The sequence below is a fragment of the Loxodonta africana genome, chromosome 2, assembly GCF_030014295.1.
Source record: "Loxodonta africana isolate mLoxAfr1 chromosome 2, mLoxAfr1.hap2, whole genome shotgun sequence".
In the NCBI taxonomy this organism is placed as follows: Eukaryota; Metazoa; Chordata; class Mammalia; order Proboscidea; family Elephantidae; genus Loxodonta; species Loxodonta africana.
In genome coordinates, this window is record NC_087343.1 from 119,633,975 (window position 1) to 119,652,725 (window position 18,751).

The window sequence follows — 18,751 nt, forward strand, 5'->3', positions numbered from 1 at the left end:
TAAAATATGTTAAAATGTAATTTTCTCATTTTGTGGGCTTGCCTTTCAACTGATTACTATGTATTCCTATTTTGTTTAAATTTTGTTTACCATGCAGAAATTAAAATTTTACATGGTCAAATTTATTAGTCTTTCCTTTAATGGCTTTTGATTTTGCTGTCACTCAGAAAATTTTCCAATCCACTATCTGAAAAATATTCTATTTTTTTCCCAGTATTTATTCTTTTAAAAACTTAAGAAAAATACATTACAGCTGGAACTTGAGAGTAAGCTGTGAGGTAGGGTCCTTATTACTTTTGGCCCTCCACTGGCTACTCACTTGTTCTCTTTTTAACAATTCATTCTTTCTTCACTATGTGTGAAATTGAGATGCCACTGTATATTACAAGAACACATACACTTGTGCCTTCTTTTTAAATAAACAATAGGTTTAAGACCTGAGCCAATCACATCAATGGAAACATTATTCCTAAGGGACAAAGTGATATTTTTTTATTGTCATCTGATTTGGTATTAGTTGTCCAGTAATTTGGTATTAGTTCTCCAGTAATATTGGACACGCAGTAATAAGAGATTCAACACCTTTGTCCGTGCTCCGTCACAACCCAACTTGGTTACAAATGTCAATCTGCTCAAAACGAAGTCGCCTATCACTTTAAATGAAGGTTCGCTTCTGGAAGACTGAGAATAGTGCATCAGAATCCTGGCCGCTCCGTGGGGAGATAGGACACAGAAGGAACCCATGGAAGGCTCGGTCAGACCTGGGGAGAGCAACTCTGTCCCAAGAGCCCCTGAAGCTGATGAAAACAGGTAGTGGGGGCTCTGTACAAAAGTGCTCTTAATTTTTCAACTGGTGATCCTGATTTTGAACGATATCACTGAGATTTAAATGCACCCGAAAAAATACCACAGAAAACTATTTGTAGTTGTTTTGTGGCCGTAGAAAAGCAAAATGTTGTATTTCTAAATCCCAGAGAGCAGTTTGTATTCATATGTGGGTGTGTCTTTCTCCTGAGACCCTCCCTTGAACTTTCCTACTTTCTTGCCCAAGTTGTCCGTAGCACCTTTGTGTTCACTGGCCTAACCACATTTCTCCAAATTTCTTCCAAAACCTTAAGTGTAGGAGACAAAGATAGGTGGAAAGTTACTAACATCCGCAATTCTAACCTCTAATAATTCCTTTGGGACAGGCACCAGCACAGTGGGGGAAGAAAAGATTTACATCTGGAGCGTACGTGTGGCACGGGGAACTTCTGGCCGAGACCTCAGCGGGTCAGTTCCCCCGGTGCGTTAGCCTCGACCTCTTCCCGACCAAGCCGTACGTACCTCCCACCCCAGTTCTCTTTCGGGTATCTCATCAGTACGGTGTTCCATTAACCCAGCAATCACCCTCCCATCACCTCCCTAAAGGTGACAAAACTTCACGGGTTGGCACCAAGTTCCTGCCGCGTCTCCCTAACAACCGTGCCTCTAAAGGTCACCGGAAAAGGCTACGATCACGTGTTCGTAAGACTTCCGGTCTACAACGTGATTTCCGGTTGTCAGAATCCCCCAGACCCGGCCCCGGCCTAGGAAGGGAAGCTCCGTGGACTGAGGTCTCCGTGGCCCCAGTGGCGGTGGGCCGTGGGTGGGCTCGCCTCCCCCTGTCCCGGCTGCAATGCACCCGCGGCGCCCGGACGGATTCGATGGCTTGGGCTACCGAGGTGGCTCCCGGGATGAGCAGGGCTTCGGCGGTGGCGGCGCTTTTCCTGCAAGGTCCTTCAGCTCGGGATCGGACCTGAGCCACTGGGTCACTACTCCCCCAGACATCCCGGGCAGCCGCAACCTGCACTGGGGCGAGAAGAGCCCACTCTACGGCGGGCCCGCCGTCTCCACCCCGCTCGAGGGGCCAGCGGAGGAACCCTTTCCCAGCGGCGGCGGCGCGGTGCCGGGACAGAGCAGCGGTGAGGGCCGTGGGGGCCCGGGAAGGGGCGGGTCGGGTGGCAGAGCCGCGGCTTGTGGACTGCAGCCTGCGGACCCCGGAAGCCGCTCGGAGTGTCTGGCCTCCAGCCCCTTCTCAGCCCCTCGCGGGCCACACCCTCTGCCCTCCTTTCGTTCTCTGCCCCTGAGGCGGGCCTGTTCTTCCTCACACCTTTTCTCTGGAATCACCTCCAAAAAGACACCTGCCTTAGCCAGGGGTTGCATGGTCAGAATTGAAGGAAGTTGGGTTATTTGCTGTTTATTGGGAATTGTGTGAACAATACTCAATTCACTTGGACAGCTGTACTTCAATTATTGTTGTTTTACTTGTAGTGTTCTGATCTGGAAAGCAAAAAGGCTTTCCTTGATAGGCAGGCTTGGTTTCAAACCTGGCCCTACCACTTACAGACTAAGCGACTTTCTTACATCTGTGAACACTCAGGTTTCTCGTATTTATAGGGTAGAAGAATAACAGTTTCGGGGTATTTTTTTCTAGTGTTAAATGAGTTATGAGTAATGCTGGTACACTATGGGGCACATTGTGAACTAAAACATATTCGTTTCCTTTATTTTCTTTTTTAATTAAAGGAGTTGTGTCTGTTTTCTAGATCCCCAGACTACTCCTATGTTTGCCCACTTTTTCCTTCAGACCTAAAAACTCCACTAAAGAGTTAGAAACACTGATTCAATTCCAGGATAAGACTTTGGAATGAAGACATAATACATGAGAAGATCTGTGTTTTAATTGCAATACTGCATGATCTAGATATTCTCCACATCTATTATGTTTATAAAATGGAAGTAATGGCTGTCCCTTCCCATTCTCCTGGACTTGTTAGAATTAAAAAAAAAAAAACCCAAATCCATTGCCATCAAGTCGATTCCAACTCAGAGCGAACCTATAAGACAGAGTAGAACTGCCCCATAGGGTTTCCAGAGAGCGCCTGGTGGATTTGAACTGCCGACTCTTTGGTTAGCAGCGGTAGCTCTTAACCATTATGCCACCAGCGTTTTAATAGGTTGATTATATCATCAAATATTAGGTAAATTCTAGACAGCTCCACTCTCATTTCCTTATTTCTGACTTGGAAATAAAATAATATCTATTCAATTTGGGTTAAACTGGGAGGAATAGACTTTAAAAATCATCCAGTGAGCAAATGAGCATGTGAAGGAGGATCAATGACAGCCAGTGTCCTTCAGTTAGCTTTTTGACTTTTATCTGCCTTTCTTTTCATTGTGTCATACTGATCCCAAAAGTATACTGGAAATCTTATAAATTAATTGAAGATGTATATACAGTTGCTACACAGTTACCTCCTTAGGCTATAAAGCTCATGTTTTTATCTTTTTTAAGTCATGTGTTGATGTTTGCAATGAGGAAGAACTTGTTAATAAAACCAGGAATTTTTTTTTTTTTTTTGGGAGCAGTTAAGAGGCTGATGAATGTAACTTTGCAGGGAGGTTAGAAGCCTGAGAGACTTTCATGGTTAACGATAGTAATCTTCCTAACACCTTTCAGAAAATATCAGCGATATTTTCTGTTAATATTTCTGTACACGAAAGGGGAAAAGGAGGAAGGCTCCCTACCTGGGCAAAAACAGCTTTCTGTCTAGTTTGTATATTTGTCAAGGCAAGATTGAATCAAATAAGTTTTCCCAGGGACATACTTACATGGCCTTGTTCTGACTGTAAGAGAGTAGTGAAGGCTCTGCTTTATTTCAAAGAGCAGAAACAGAGACAGAATGAATGAATTATCCCTTATGAATGTGTTATTGTAGCTAAAATTTAATGTCTGGTCCCTTGGGGCTGTGATATCTTATCCTTACAGTTTTGGATTCTTTAGTAAAGGAGAAAGGTTTTTCCGTTTTGACACACATGCATAGGAATGTTTCCAACTGCAAACTTTTCCAGTAATACTGTAGACATACCATCAGTGGTAGCGTTTATGTACCCAGTAACCTATCACAGAGACTGAATTAAACAGCTACTCAAATATTTAAAACTTGGGGAGATAGTGAAGAAGAAAGGAAAGTCGTATTTGCCCATTTTTTTTTATCCTAACTACTCTTTCAAATCAATAATTTAGAGAAGTTTTACTGGTGACTGTTGGTTTAACAGGTGCTCTCCATCAGTAGCAGTGAATAACTAATTTTGTTACATGGGAGGTAAAATTGTTGATATAAGTATCAGAGCCTTCCATAGGAAATTTTTCAAATGGTTTACAGTCAGAAATTGAAAACTGGTAGCACTTAAGTTTTACTTACAGACATGTTTAGTTTGGCCCACATGTTTTAATGCTTTTTAAATAGTTGCTAATATTTAAAAATTGGAAGATTTTATATAAAATAACAGGAATATCATTTTTGAAAAATCACAGCTTAGAAACCCTGGGCCTACAATCCCACATGGCAGTGAATTGGAGATAAAGAGAAGTTGTGTCTTTAGAAGGTCTATACTTTGCAACTTTCCACAAGCCCCAGCAGGATTCATATGACCCTCTGGCCCCTATCAGAATTTGACTTTGGTACCTGGGGTTTAAATGAACAGTCTGTTATTAAAAGAAAGGAAATTTATTGCTTTTACAGTAAATTTAAAAATTGGTTATAACTAACTCTATTCCTTCTATTTTAGAACAGTTAAATAGATTTGCTGGATTTGGCATTGGACTTGCAAGGTAATGCTTATCTAAAGTGTTTGTATTTAAAATTTTTTTCTTTAATGTAATTTAGAATAAATAGTATTGCTTCCTTTGGGTTGATTATATGGAGGGCAGATTAAATATTGAATACATTTTGCAGAACAATTATTATTTAAAATTTTTAACTTGATTTTTTTCCTTTGCAGTAAGAGTAGAGACTGGTCATTCAATTTTATAATCACAAAGTAATTGTGTAAGAAATATTGTAATAACTTCCATGGGTTTATTCAAAGAATAAAATCACATTTAATCTTATTTTCCTCTCCCTCTCAAAAGTAGTTGTGCACTGAGCCATCTTAATAAATGTTTGTATTTATTTAGCAGCATGGAATATAGGTTTTGCTCACAACCAGCTTTTGATAATCAGGATTATATTTATTTGTAATGATCATTGACATTTTGTTTAGGACAAATTTTCAGCCTTGATTATTGTGATCTTTAGTGAATCAGTTTCAGAAATACTGGGATTGTGCCAGGCTTGCATTTCATGCCAGCATAACCTTCATTGTTTTAAACATTTTAATCAAGAAAAAAAATACCTTATTTGCATAATTAAACTTGAGGATGTTAATGTCAATAGAAACAAAGTTTGCATATTAAAGTTTTCCTTTCTGCTAAAGTTAATTTTTTTTTTTTTTTAAGTCTCACTGTTTAGGCTTAAGGCGTTTGTTCATTTGAGATGTTATTTATGTATAAGTAAATGTGTATGCATGTATGTGTGTTTGTCACTGTTAGTGTCTTAAACCCTCGGCTGTAGTTATTTTGTGGGGAGTACTTTCAAAAGAAATATTTGGTATATAAAATAGTAGTCAGTGCATATGTGACTTAACGCAAAGTACATCAAAACCAAAAATTTTACCGTGCGGTTCATGAAGAGCAGATGGCTTTGCTTGTAGGAACTTTGTTCATGGGACATTTTCTGAGAGAAATGAAAGAGGGAATATAAAATGTTTGGGAAAGGAGTTTCCCACATCAATCATACATATATCTAGTTTCATTTTTTATACTGTAGTTATTAGTATAATATATATTGTTTTCATTGCTTAAGAGTTTGCAGATCTGGCTTTAATTTGTTTCATACTGAGTTTTTTTTATCAGTGGAATGCTTTTGCAAACACGTCTAGACTTAAAAAAAAAAACTTTGTTTTACTTTTAGGAATGGAAAACAAAATAAGACATGATTGTCAGACAAGAATAATTTTGGATACATATGTGTTATAAATTAACTTTGGCTATGTATTATATATGTATATGTATACGTATATATATATATAAAAAAATATGTATATTTATATAATTATTTTTATATAGTCTTTTTACAGAAAATGTACTGGCCCATCCTTGCATTGTTCTGCGCCGCCAGTGTCAGGTAAACATAATTTCTCTGATATTCTAAAACACTAGTCAACCCTGATTTGAAGTACAGAACTCAAATAAATGGTGTAAGACCACGTAACCAATTATTCCACGTGTAATGTTCCAAAATCTGTAATACATCAGTTCTCAGACTTTTGGTCTCGAGACATCCTTAAAGTCTTAGCAGTTATTGAGGATTTCCAAAGAACTTTTGTTAATGTGGTATATCTATAAAAAACAAAAAAGCTCGTTGCCATTGAGTCGATTCCAAATCATAGTGACCCTGTAGGACAGAGTGGACCTGCCCCATAGGGTTTCCAAGGCTGTAATCTTTATGGAAGCAGATTACTACATCTTTGTTCAAACCATTGACCTTTCGGTCAGCAGCTGAGCGCTTAACCACTATGCCACCAGTGCCCCTTAATATCTGTATAGTATATTTAACTAATTAAAAATAATAACAAATCTATTAGATATTAATATAAATAATATTTGTATGAAAAACATATTTTACATTTTTGCATATGTTGGTTCTTTGAAAAGTATTGATTCCCTGAGTTATATGGACCTTTCAGATGTTAAGACATTTGATTATATAATATCAAAAAATTACCTTCATTAAAATCACTACTAATCCCACCAGAAAAGTTATTAGATATTGGGAAGGTCTTGATGGTGAATGCAGATTTCCCAGAATTCTAATTTTTGCCTTAAAACTCAAAGTTATTGTTGCAGCAAATACTGTCAGTTTTTGTTTTTAGTTGACAAAGCTTCCTTTGTTCATTTTTGAGAGAATATTTGTCACAAGTACGAGAAACTACAGTTTTTCTATCAGTCATTTTTTTCAAAAAAAATGGTGTTCCTTGAAAAAAAGCAGCTAGTTCAGCTTGCAACTCTGTCTTACAAGTGTTTTTTCTCATGACAGCCATCTTCTTTATGCAACATACAGAATATTAATTAGAAAATGTGTACTCGGGTCAAAATTTTATAAAATTAACATTTTTTACTGCTTCATCAAGGACATTCTTAAGTGAAGATGGCTTTGTCCACCTTGAGAGTAAATGAGGTAAAAAATGAAATAAATACTGAAATACAGTTTGGTGCTACTGCTTGATTTGTGCTGAGGAGTCACCAATTTTCTGACTTACAGCAATGGGTTTTTTTTGGCTTTTGTACCATCAGTGAAAATGTCAATACAATTAAAAAGGCAAAATTGCATTAGTGTTATTAAAAAAATAATTTTGAACTTTTGGACCCCCTGAGAGGGTAATAGGATCCTCAGGGATTAGTGGACCACACTGTGGCAAATGCTGCTATAATATAACTAAGCTTCTTTACAAAGGAATTTTTTCCCACTGCTTGTTTGCTGTTAAAGTTAGAAAAAATATAAATCTTTGTTAATTCAGCTGTTCATGCATAGCACCAAAAAATAAGTATATGTAGAGAAATAACCATTTAAATACCATGTTTCACGTTATGATCCAGGGAGTAAATATAAAGGAGTAACTAAAACATGTGTTCTTGAAATAATACCCTTAGAATGTATAATGTCTTCTAGTATTTTCTGCCCTTAATTGATTTCACAATTCACCAACTGGTTGCAGCCTGTAGTTTGAAAAATGCTTGCCTAAAATGAGCATGATTTGGGAAACAGTCTCCTGTTCTCTGAGTTCTCCTTGATTCCCATGTGGTAAACGGTATGAGCATTTTGCCACACTGATTGTAATTCTAGTGTTTACGCAAACATAAATATCAGACGAGGCCCTTTTTATTTTTATATTGTATATTACTATGTATATTATACATTGACCTTCAAGGTTGTATTTATATAACCATGCATACCATTCTTTTAATGGATATTTAAAGTACTTTCAAGAGTAATTTTTCACATGTGCAATATATGCTGACTTTAGAATTTAACTTTTATGGTGTGACTCCATTATCTCTTTCACGGTCTTGTTATTTCTTGACAAAACAGGAAAAAAAAACATAAAATATCTTCTTTCAGGTTAATTACCATGCTCAGAATTATCATCTCACTCCATTTACAGTCATCAATATTATGTACAGCTTCAACAAAACTCAGGTAAGAGTTAGTCAGCGTATAGATTGTATTAAAGTATTTAACGTGTTATTTGGGCTTAGTAAAGTTAAAATAAGAATAATTCCTTTTAATTTGTTTTATAAAATATCTTAATTCCTGTACTCAAAATAATGTAACATTGTAATAACATGTTTTGAATCTTATAAAATTTCACTTAATTAGTTCACCAAAAACTGCAAAGAGCTGTACTAAGCTCTGAGAACAAAGCAACGGGTAAAATCGTATGTCTTCTCTGAAGAGACTTATAGTTTAGCTCTGGAGACAGAAACTTAAACAGAAGATTGTGGTGCAATAAGATAAATGCAGTGTTAGAAATATAAAATGTTATCAGAATACAGAAGAGAGGTACCTTTCAAAATAGAATTGGGCACAGGGTATGCTTAGGAAAAACTTCGGGAAGAAGGACACCTGAGCTGCATCCTTATGAAGGAGTCTCTCTTTAAATGACGAAGGTAGAGAAAGGTATTTGAAGTAGAAAGGTACAAGAGAAGGAGAGGTTATAAAGGTTAGGAATGGCGTTCAATGCAGTACAGTGACTGAACAGTAAGAAGGATAGAAAAGGAACTAGAGAAGTAAGCAGGATCCAGATTGTATAGAGCCTTCTAAAAACTGTGCAATTGATCCTGAAAGTTCCAAGAATACCACTGAAGATTTTTTAGCATTGACCAAAGTGTCTTGAACAAACTTGGATTGTTTGGCAATATCTATAAAAATTTAAAATATATGTATTCTTTAATTTATTAATTCTACTTCTAGGAACTTATCCCACATAGGGGTTTGTGTGTGTGTGTGTAGTTAGATAGATAGACAGACAGACAGACAGACAGTGTCTTAGTTATCTAGTGCTACTATCACAGAAATACCACAAGTGATTGGCTTTAACAAAGAGAAATATATTTCTTTACAGTAAAGTAGGCTAAAAGTCCGAATTCAGAGTATCCGCTCCAGGGGAAGGCTTTCAGTCCATGACAGGAAGATAGATAGGTACATAGGTAGATAGGTGTATGTCTGTACAAGATGCCATTGTGGAATTGTTTATAATAATGAGATTGGAAACAACTTGATATTAATCAATAGGGTACTAGTAAAATAAATTACAGTATGTTTATGTAGTGAAACACCATGTAGCTGTTAAAAATAGGATGGTAACTCTGTGTGTGCTAATATAGAATGATCTCTGGGATATTTGTTATGGTTCAGGATAGTACAAATAGTAAGCTACCACCTGTGAAAAATGAACAAAACAAAAACCTCTGTCTATCCATACGTAAAGAGATATACTTGTATACATGTACAGTATCTCTGGACAATAAATAAACTGCTACTAGAGGTGAAGAGAGACAGACTTTAACCCTGGAACACTTTTGTTCCTTTTGAATTGTACAGGGTGTATGTTATTGGTTAATAACATTTACAGAATAGGAATAACGCTAATGGTGTTGTGGAAAGGGGCAAGCCTAGAGACAGCGAGACTGTTATAATGTGGTAAAATTCGTATAAACTAATGGTGTAAGGATAGAGAAAAAGGCAGATTGTAAGATATTAAGGGAGTGGAATTGATGGCATTTGATGACTGATTAGATATAAAATGTCAGACAAAAGTGTCATCTGGATATACTGCTCGGACACTGGGATGATGAAGCTGTTGTCTAGGAAGACAGGAAATGCAGCAGAGAAGGAGAGAACCTGTATGGGGTGGGAATGAGGGAGAGAGATTGCATTCTTTGTGGATGTGTAAAATCTGAGACACCCAAGGGTCATCAGTGGTAGAATTCTCACCTTCGTGCGGGTGACCCTGTTAACGGCTCACGCCAGTACACCTCAGGTAGAATTCTCACCTTCGTGCAGGTGACCCTGTTAACGGCTTACGCCAATACACCTCAGGTAGAATTCTCACCTTCGTGCAGGTGACCCTGTTAACGGCTCACGTCAATACTCCTCAGGTAGAATTCTCACCTTCATGCGGGTGACCCTGTTAACGGCTCACGCCAATACACCTCAGGTAGAATTCTCACCTTCGTGCGGGGGACCCTGTTAACGGCTCACGCCAATACACCTCAAGTTTTTCAGTGGTGGATCGTGTGTTCCTGTGATGCTGAGCAGGTTTCAGGGCAGCTTCCAGACTGAGACAGACTCAGGAGAAAGGCCTAGTGATCTATGTGAGAAAATTAGCCAGTAAAAACCCTGTAGATCAAAATGGCCCAAACCAATCATGGGGATGGCGTAGGACAGGGCAGCATTTCGTTCCATTGGGCATGCGATCACCATGAGTTGGGGCCAACTTGACAGACGCAGAAAACAGCAATAAATGGTCATCTTAAGGACAGCACTAGTAGGGAGTTGACCACACAGACTTAGAGGTCTGAAAGAAGCCAGGACTGGAGCCATCGTTAGAATTATTTAATTAATTGGAGTGTTCATCTTGATCTAATTGTAGGCCACCCAACAAATATTAAAATGTTAGGAGATTAATTTAGTTGTAGTTCTCTACTAGAAGAGATATTAGAATTATGCCCTATTGGAAAATATTGATATTTAATATCAAATTTCATTAAGATATATTTGTGTTTCCTATTTAGGAATTAACAGAAATAATGAAACATTTTATTCATTTTAGGGACCAAGAGCCCTTTGGAAAGGAATGGGAAGTACATTTATTGTCCAGGGAGTGACACTTGGAGCAGAAGGAATAATCAGTGAATTCACACCTTTGCCAAGGTAAAATTAAGGCCCATCTAAGAAGTGTCTGAACTATGGAACAGGACAGACAAGAGTGAGGTTGATAGACATTTCTGAAATATAAATGGTGATAATTAATGATATATTGGGTGTGGGGGCTAGGGAAAGTTAGTTGTCAGCAATAACTTAAATTTCTAGATTAGAAAATGTTAACCAAGGTGGAGATTTTATGAATAAGATGGAATGGAAAGATAAGGAATTTAACTTTCAATAAGTGAAGTTTGAGATTTGTACAAGACATCTAAGGAGGAATGTCTAAAAAGATTTTGAAGCCAGAGACATATCTTTGAATGTTGTGGTATAGAAGATGTAGTCGAAGTATTGGAATGTATGAAATCACCTAAGGAGACTTAGACTAAAAGATGTAAAGTGGACCAAGGACAGAATCCTGGCTAACGTGTGTGTGCACATGTATGTGCCGTGTGTGGGTGTGTACGTTTGTATGTAGTTGAAGGGATAATTAAGGGGGTAGTAAAAGATACCTACAAAATAAATTCAGAAAGAGCAGTAAGACATTGGTGAACAGTGTCCTAGAAACCAAGAGATGGGAGAATTGGAATTTTAGGAATATTAGGAGGGAGACCATAGAGAAATGGGGGAAATTTACTTCTGGGTCTTTTTTCAGTGAATAGGATGCAAGGTCATTTGGAGAAAGAAGGATGATCATTGGGGTTGTAGAAAAGGGTGAGAAAAGTGATACATGTTTGGAACAGTCCTAACTATGGGTAACGAAGAGAATCTTACAAGGACTATATGAAAGGAATGTTTTATAGAAAAGAATGTTAATAGATAATATTGGAAGTAATAAATTTGTTTAGGTGCTGTTTGGCATGAGTTTGTGATTTCCTATAGCACAGCACCTTCTCAGACCTTCCTCCAGGAGGAGCACGTTGGATGGAGCATGTGTTGCTCCACACTGAAGTAACCTTTACCTAATTTACTTGTGACTTTTCTCATATCATTAATACGAGGAAGGAGCCCTGTAGCCAAAGCTACCTTTGTAGTTGAGTCTTACAAATCATTTTGTTGAACTCCAACTTTGTTTTGGATTATCTCATATTTGTGGTTGTGCCAGTGTAAACATCTTGCATTTTCCTTCTAATGCTGTCTATTATTTCTTCAAGTAACTTCTCTGAATTCACCTACTTAGCATTCTATTTTAAGCACAATGAAATCTTTCTCCAATTCAATAGATACTCTTTCCAATTGGCAGTCCCTGAGTAGCAAACACTAAAATGGTATAAGGATAGGAAAGAGTTTGATTTTGGACTAGTTCGTTTTCAGGTGGTTTACCATACCCAGGCGGAGTTGTCAGTAGGCAAATGATATATGAGATTGTCATATAGAGGAGAAATCTAAACTGAAGACAATGTATTTGTGAGGTTGTAAAGCTATCGTCTTGGCTAGATTGATTAGAGAAGAAATATCTCCATCTTTCAATATCATTAATATCACATGTAAGTAAAATTTTGCTGAAGATAATTCAAAAATGGTTGCAGTGAACTGCCAGAAATTCAAGCTGGATTCAGAAGAGGATGTGGAACAAGGGATATCATTGCTGATGTCAGATGGATCTTTGCTGAAAGCGGAGAATACCAGAAAGATGTTTACTTACATTATTAGTGACTTTATTTCAACTCTCTTCATATCTTAATATAAAATATGCTTGTTCCTTTATTTATAATCTTTTTACATTTGTCATATTTATTCATTTCGAATAGAAAATATATTTTCTCAGCTTCCTGCTGTGGCCATGGTGGATGGCTGCCAACATGTCATCCTCAGAGGAGCAGCTGGCAGCGAGTTTCATCTTTATTTTTGCATCTCCCTCTCTCTTTTATTCTGTCGCCTTTTTCTCCTTTTCACTTTTTCCTCTCTATCCCCTCTATCAGCCTTTTCATTGTTTTCTGTCTTATTTACCTTCTCTTTTATTCTCCATATCCTTTTCTCCTTTTTGACTTTTTCTTGATATTGCTTTTTTTTTTTCCTTTTTTCTTTTTTCAGCTTGCTTCCTTTCTTTTTCTTATCTCCTTAAGTAACCTGTCAGCAAGCCCTGGTGGCACAGTGGTTAAGTGCTCGACTGCTAACCAAAGGGTTGGTGGTTTGAACCCGACAGCCACACTGCAGGAGAAGGAGGTGGCAGTGTGCTTCTGTAAAGATTACAGCCTTGGAAATCCTATGGGGCAGTTCTACCCTGTCTTACAGGGTTGCTGTGGGTCAACTTGACAGCAGTGGATTTGGTTTGGTTTTTTGGTTTAAGGTAACATAAATTGCAGGAAGAATACTAGTGTAGACCTTCATTCCAGACCTGGCAGTTTGCCTGTGTCATTGGAACATGTCTCTGTGATCTTTCTGAGCCTCACTTTTCTCATTAGTAAAATGAATGTGAGAATACTTACTCACTTATCTCACATGATTCCTCCTGGTATCAGATGAGATGAGAGGCAGTGCAGGTAGGAAGTGCAGGGTTTGGGACCCAGTTCCACCACTAACTAGTTGTATGGCTTTGGGTAAGCTATGAACTCTCTCTGAACCTATTTCCTCATCTATGAAATGGAGATAATAGGGTCATTGTGAGCGTTAGAAATAATTCATGCAAAGTGCCTTCACAGTTCCTGGCATATATTAAAAAAAAAAAAAAAAAATTTTTTTTTTTTCAGGGTCACAAAATTAATATAAGTAAAGATACTTTGGAAATCAGGTGCTACCCAAATGTAACATATTATTCTGCATCCCCATTACTTAATTTTTTTTAAAATTCTCATTGTTCATACATGCTCTTTTAAAGCATTTCTCCTTCCTTTACTCTCTTTCTTGTTTTCCTTTCCCCATCCATTTTCTTTTGTTCTTATCTTATCATTTTTTATATCTTCTACTTTAATTTCTCATCATGTTTATTTTTATAGTCAATTATAACTGTTCCTCCTCTTCTGTTAACACACAGAGAAACAGCTCATACTTTTCTTCTCCTTCAAACCAACACAGTTGTTTGAGGTGACATTGTCCCAGAAAGGAAGATGTACACCATTAGAAAATATATTTCTCCTACCGAGTAAAAAGAAAATTAGAAACTGATTACTTTTTTGAAAATTGGGCTAATTCAAGATGTTTTAAATAACTTGGCTTATATCTTATTTAAATTTGCTTTTACTTTTTAGGGAGATTTCACACAAATGGAATCCTAAACAAATAGGAGAACACCTTCTACTGAAAGCGTAAGTGTCGAAAGTAGCAATTTTATTGGAAATGTCCATTAATTTTTATGGTGTTAGAACTCAAAAAGAAATCTTATTAAATAAATATAGTGAAGGAAATTAGAGCAATAAAATATTTGTGGGAGTAGGACTTCAAAACACAAAGTAGCAAAGCTTAGGAAAATATGTTATCTTTAAAATAAACCTTAGAGATTCAAAAGGCTAGAATCACTGCCAAATTCTTCCTTCTGTTCTTAGGATGTTTGCAAAGGTCTTCAATTTGTTTAACTTGAATTACCAGGAAAATTATTATTTTTTTGTATTATTAAGCAGAGGTACAAATTTATTTATATGGTGTTGAGCAAACCCGAAACTTTAGTGGCATTAAAATGTAGTCCTAAAGGCACATAGTGATTTTGCAACAGTGACCATTTTTGTAGATTAGAAATTTTACTCTTCACTTTTTAATTTTTTTTGAAGATTGTGAATTGGAAACCCCCCCCCCCCCCCGCCCCGCCAGCTTGCTGGCTCCCTCTGTGGGACATTCCAGCACATTATTACTTAGTGATGTTCCATTCACCTTGAAAACCACTACTTGCCAGGACCTGGCCCATAAGGGTTAGGTAAGTCCCACCTCGATACTATTTTAAATAACTATATTTTGCAGGCTTGCAAAGTTGCGGTATTACTATGCCTAAACATTGGTGATAGGAAACAACTTTGCAAAGCTGTACAATATTGTTTTTTAATAATAAAAGGGACTTCACTTGTACCGAAGGCTGGCGTCATTCTGCTGGGTGGGAAATCTGGGAATAAATAATGATGACAGATAGGGTAATGGCAAAAAAAAAAAAAAGATTCTTGTTCTAAATATCACTAAAAAAGACAAGTTATGGGATGAATTTTTTATCCTAAAATTTAATTATTAGATTTCTAGAATACATCAGCTATATGCAGGTAAATGTCCAAACAGTGAATCATAAATGTGCCTAGATTTTACCAGTTTACAATAAAATATTTTTTTTGCAGGCTGTTTCTGTATTGTTATTAATAAATCTTTTGTCTCTAATTGTTGAAAAAAGCATCTTATGTTACACATCTCTGAAGTTAATATCTTTAGGCTATCGATATTAATAGCTGAAAAACCTTAAAAAAATCATTGTAGCTTGAATATAAATTATGGTAATATAATAAAGCAGATAGTAAAAACAGATTGAGTGAAATCATTTGTTTGAGTGTACTGACAAGTGTGTTTTGATTTCCACAGCCTAACTTACATGGTGGCAATGCCTTTCTATTCAGCAAGTCTAATTGAGACAGTACAGGTAAGCTATTTTTACTGTCTTTTTTTAGTTAAAAATATATATTTTTTTAATATTCAATATAGTATATGTGCCTGATTGCAGAACAAAAATCTAAGAGTATATTTTAAGAAAATTATTTCACAGATATCACATATGTGTCAAAGATTATATACTAGGCACATTGCTAGTGTATATTTCCATGCAAACTTATTTCACACTTTCTAGTTTTAATTCTTTTTATCTTTTCCATAGGCAACTATACTCTTCATTCAGCTCTCTCAGACCCCTCAACTTTTTCAGGCCCTTCTGGGACAACTGTCAGGGTTATGGCTTATCCTAGGACAATAAATTACTGATTCCCTGAGCATAAAACACGACAGGTAATCATCCTAACAACGAGCACTAGGTACCCAGATGTGGTTTCCTCATAGCATTCTTTTTAAACATGCTGTTTAAAGAACATTTGATACTATATGCATGATAAGAACCAAAGCTAAAGCAATATTCAAACCGAACCCACTGGCATTGAGTGGATTCTGACTCATGGTGACTCTACAAGACAGAGTAGAACTGCCCTACAGCGTTTCCAAGGCTGTGAGTCTTTATGGAAGCTGACTACCACATCTTTCTCCCATGGAGTGGCTGGTGGGTTTGAACCTCTGACTTTTCGGTTAGCAGCTGCTAGCTTAAACGCTGTACCACCGGAGCTCCTAAATATACTGGTTTACTATTTCTGACCACATGATGGCGCCTCAAGTACATTGAATTAAATCTCATATACTTCTTCACCCATGTTCTCCCTGCGCTTACACTGCAAACTGAAGGTAGTTTTAACATCACCTCTATATAAAATCCAATTAATCATACACCCATATTCTATCAACAACATCAGATCCTCTAATATATTTTTTTCTTCAGTATGTATGAATGCTCTCTCTTGATAAAGACTCCACTGGAATGGCGTTTGGTCTTCTAATTACTCTTCCACTTAGTTCTTTTTATGACCCCATTGTTGATTTCTTATTTTATTTTTAATGCATTCATTAAGTTCTTGCTACCCAAATATACTGGCAGATTTCCTTTCCCCTTGCATTTAGCATTGTGTTAAAAAATGATACCTAGTCTTTGTGTGGTGCTACAGAGTTTTCAGTCTCCAGGAAAAAAAGAATAGAAAAGTAGTTAACTTATTAAAGTAAAAACAGCTAGGCAGTATGATATATTGCGGGAAAACACAAATTTTAGCTTTAGATAGACTCAGCTAAGAATCACATTTCTCTACTTATTAGATTCATGGCTTTAGGCAAATTACTTAACTTCAGAATCTTGATTTTCTTGTCCATAAAATAGAAATAGTATTTTAATAACTAGGTTATAAAAATTAAACAAGTTATATATGTAAAATGCCCAACTCTCTATGTTAGGTTGGGAGTTTTTTTGTTTGTTTTTAACCCCTATATTCAGCCCCTTTATTTCCTACTCCAGGTTTTGCCTGCTTTCTTTTGACTGCTTTTCTAGAGCTCTTTTTTTTCCTTAGAGTTATACTCTCTTGAACATCTTCGGCTTCTTTCAGTAACCATCTTTCCTGCTGTATCCTCAGGCTCAATCCGTGACTCTCTGTTTTTATCCTAGACCCACTCTCCTGTGAGGCTCATTTATTCTCATGAATCATTTTAACTTTATTTTTATTCTTTATGTGAGTAAAATCCATCTTCATCTCAAACTCAGTTTATACAAACAATCTCATCTACTGTTCCTGCAAAAGAATCTCCCTGTGGAATCTCTTCTCCTTTTCTATTAATGGTGCTATTGTTATCTTTACCTTAAAGATGCAAAACTTTAGTTTTAGGGATTTTTTGTTGTTTTTTAAAGTAGTAAAATGCATATGACAAAACATTTTCTATTTCAACCATTTTTGCATGTATAGTTTATTAACATTAATGACCCTCACCATGTTGTGCAGTCTTCATCACTGTTCCCAAATTTTTCTGTCATCTTTAGTAGAAACTCCGTGCCTTTTAAGCAATAATTTTTCTTTTTCCCCTCCCACCCCCCTCTAGTAACCACTGATAAACTTTGGTCTCTATGCATTTGCCTATTCTAGATATTTTGTATAAGTATGAGCATAAAATATGTATCCTTTTGTGTCTGACTTTGTCCTTTGGAATCATGTAGGACATAACTACTGAGGTTACAAACCAAAACTACCATAAAATTGGCCCTTATATTTGCCCATAAGAGTACCTTTATTAGAGATCTTCCTTTTCTACATAAGTCTTTGAGTTATTGTTTAGTGTCTTTTAAGTTTTAGCTGAAGAACTCTCTTTAGAATTTATTGTACTGCAGGTCAAGTCATCACAAATTTGCTCAGTTTTTGTTTATCTGGAAATGTCTTAATTTCACCCTTATTCTTGAAAGATATTTTTGCTGGATGTAGAATTCTTGATTGACAGTTCTTTTCTTTTTATACTTTAAATATGTCACTCCACTGCCTTCTGACCTCCAACGTTTCTGAAAAGAAATTGCCACTTATTGGGAAGCCCTTATGTGTGACATTTCCCTTCTCTCTTGCTGCTTTCAGAAACCTTTCTTTATCTTTGTTTTTTTAGAGTTTGATTATAACGTGCCTCAGTGTGGGTCTCTTTGTGTTTATCCTGCTTGGAGTTCATTGAGCTTCTTGATGTATAGAGGCATGTCTGCCATCAAATTTGAAAAGTTTTCTGCCATTATTTCTTCAAAAAAAAAGGTTTTGTTTTTTTTTTTGTGTCCCTTTCTGTCATCCCTTCTGGGATTCCCATGATGCAGGTGTTAGTTTGCTTAGTTGTTGTTGTTAGTTGCCATTGAGTCAATTCCAACTTATGGTGACCCCATGTGTGGTGTACCAAATTCCATTAGGCTTTGCATTGCTTTCTTGATCATTTTTTCTTTTTGCTTTTCAGATTCAATAATTTCAATTCTCTTGTACTAATTTACCGAGTCTTCTACTAGCTCAAATCTGCTGTCGAGTTCCTCCAGAGAGTTTTTTGGCACACTTATTTTATTTTACGATTATAGTATTTCTGCTTGGTTTCTTTTTATAGTGTCCAACTCTATTAATAAAAAAGGCAGAGACATTGTAGATCATAATAAGTGATAATGAGACGAATGTGTATTGAGTGCTGACTGAGTGCCATGCGTTCTCTCATTTAATATAGCAACTCTGTGCATAAAAGGTAGATAGTACTTATCCAATTTTTATAGAATGATAAGCTGACATTTAGGGAGAAGTTAAGGAATAGTCTCACGATCACATAATTAGTAAGTAATGAAGCCAGGATTCAACCCATGCTAACCACTATCCTGCCTCCTTAGACATCATAGTAGTTTTCAAATGAGTTCTAGAGAGCCTCTTGAGGGT

The 18,751-nt window shown here is 36.6% G+C and overlaps 1 protein-coding gene across 1 annotated transcript in view; it reads left to right on the forward strand.

Annotated features, from left to right (window-relative positions):
* Positions 1 to 1,541: 1,541 nt before the first annotated feature.
* The window catches only part of SLC25A46 (solute carrier family 25 member 46), a 30,618-nt gene continuing 13,408 nt past the window's right edge, over positions 1,542 to 18,751 (forward strand). The window contains exons 1-7 of the mRNA XM_003405007.4: positions 1,542 to 1,943; positions 4,594 to 4,636; positions 5,972 to 6,029; positions 8,025 to 8,102; positions 10,738 to 10,838; positions 14,018 to 14,074; positions 15,321 to 15,378. Coding sequence (XP_003405055.1) covers positions 1,658 to 1,943; positions 4,594 to 4,636; positions 5,972 to 6,029; positions 8,025 to 8,102; positions 10,738 to 10,838; positions 14,018 to 14,074; positions 15,321 to 15,378 — 681 coding nt within the window. The 5' untranslated portion in view covers positions 1,542 to 1,657. The remainder of the gene's footprint in view (positions 1,944 to 4,593; positions 4,637 to 5,971; positions 6,030 to 8,024; positions 8,103 to 10,737; positions 10,839 to 14,017; positions 14,075 to 15,320; positions 15,379 to 18,751) is intronic.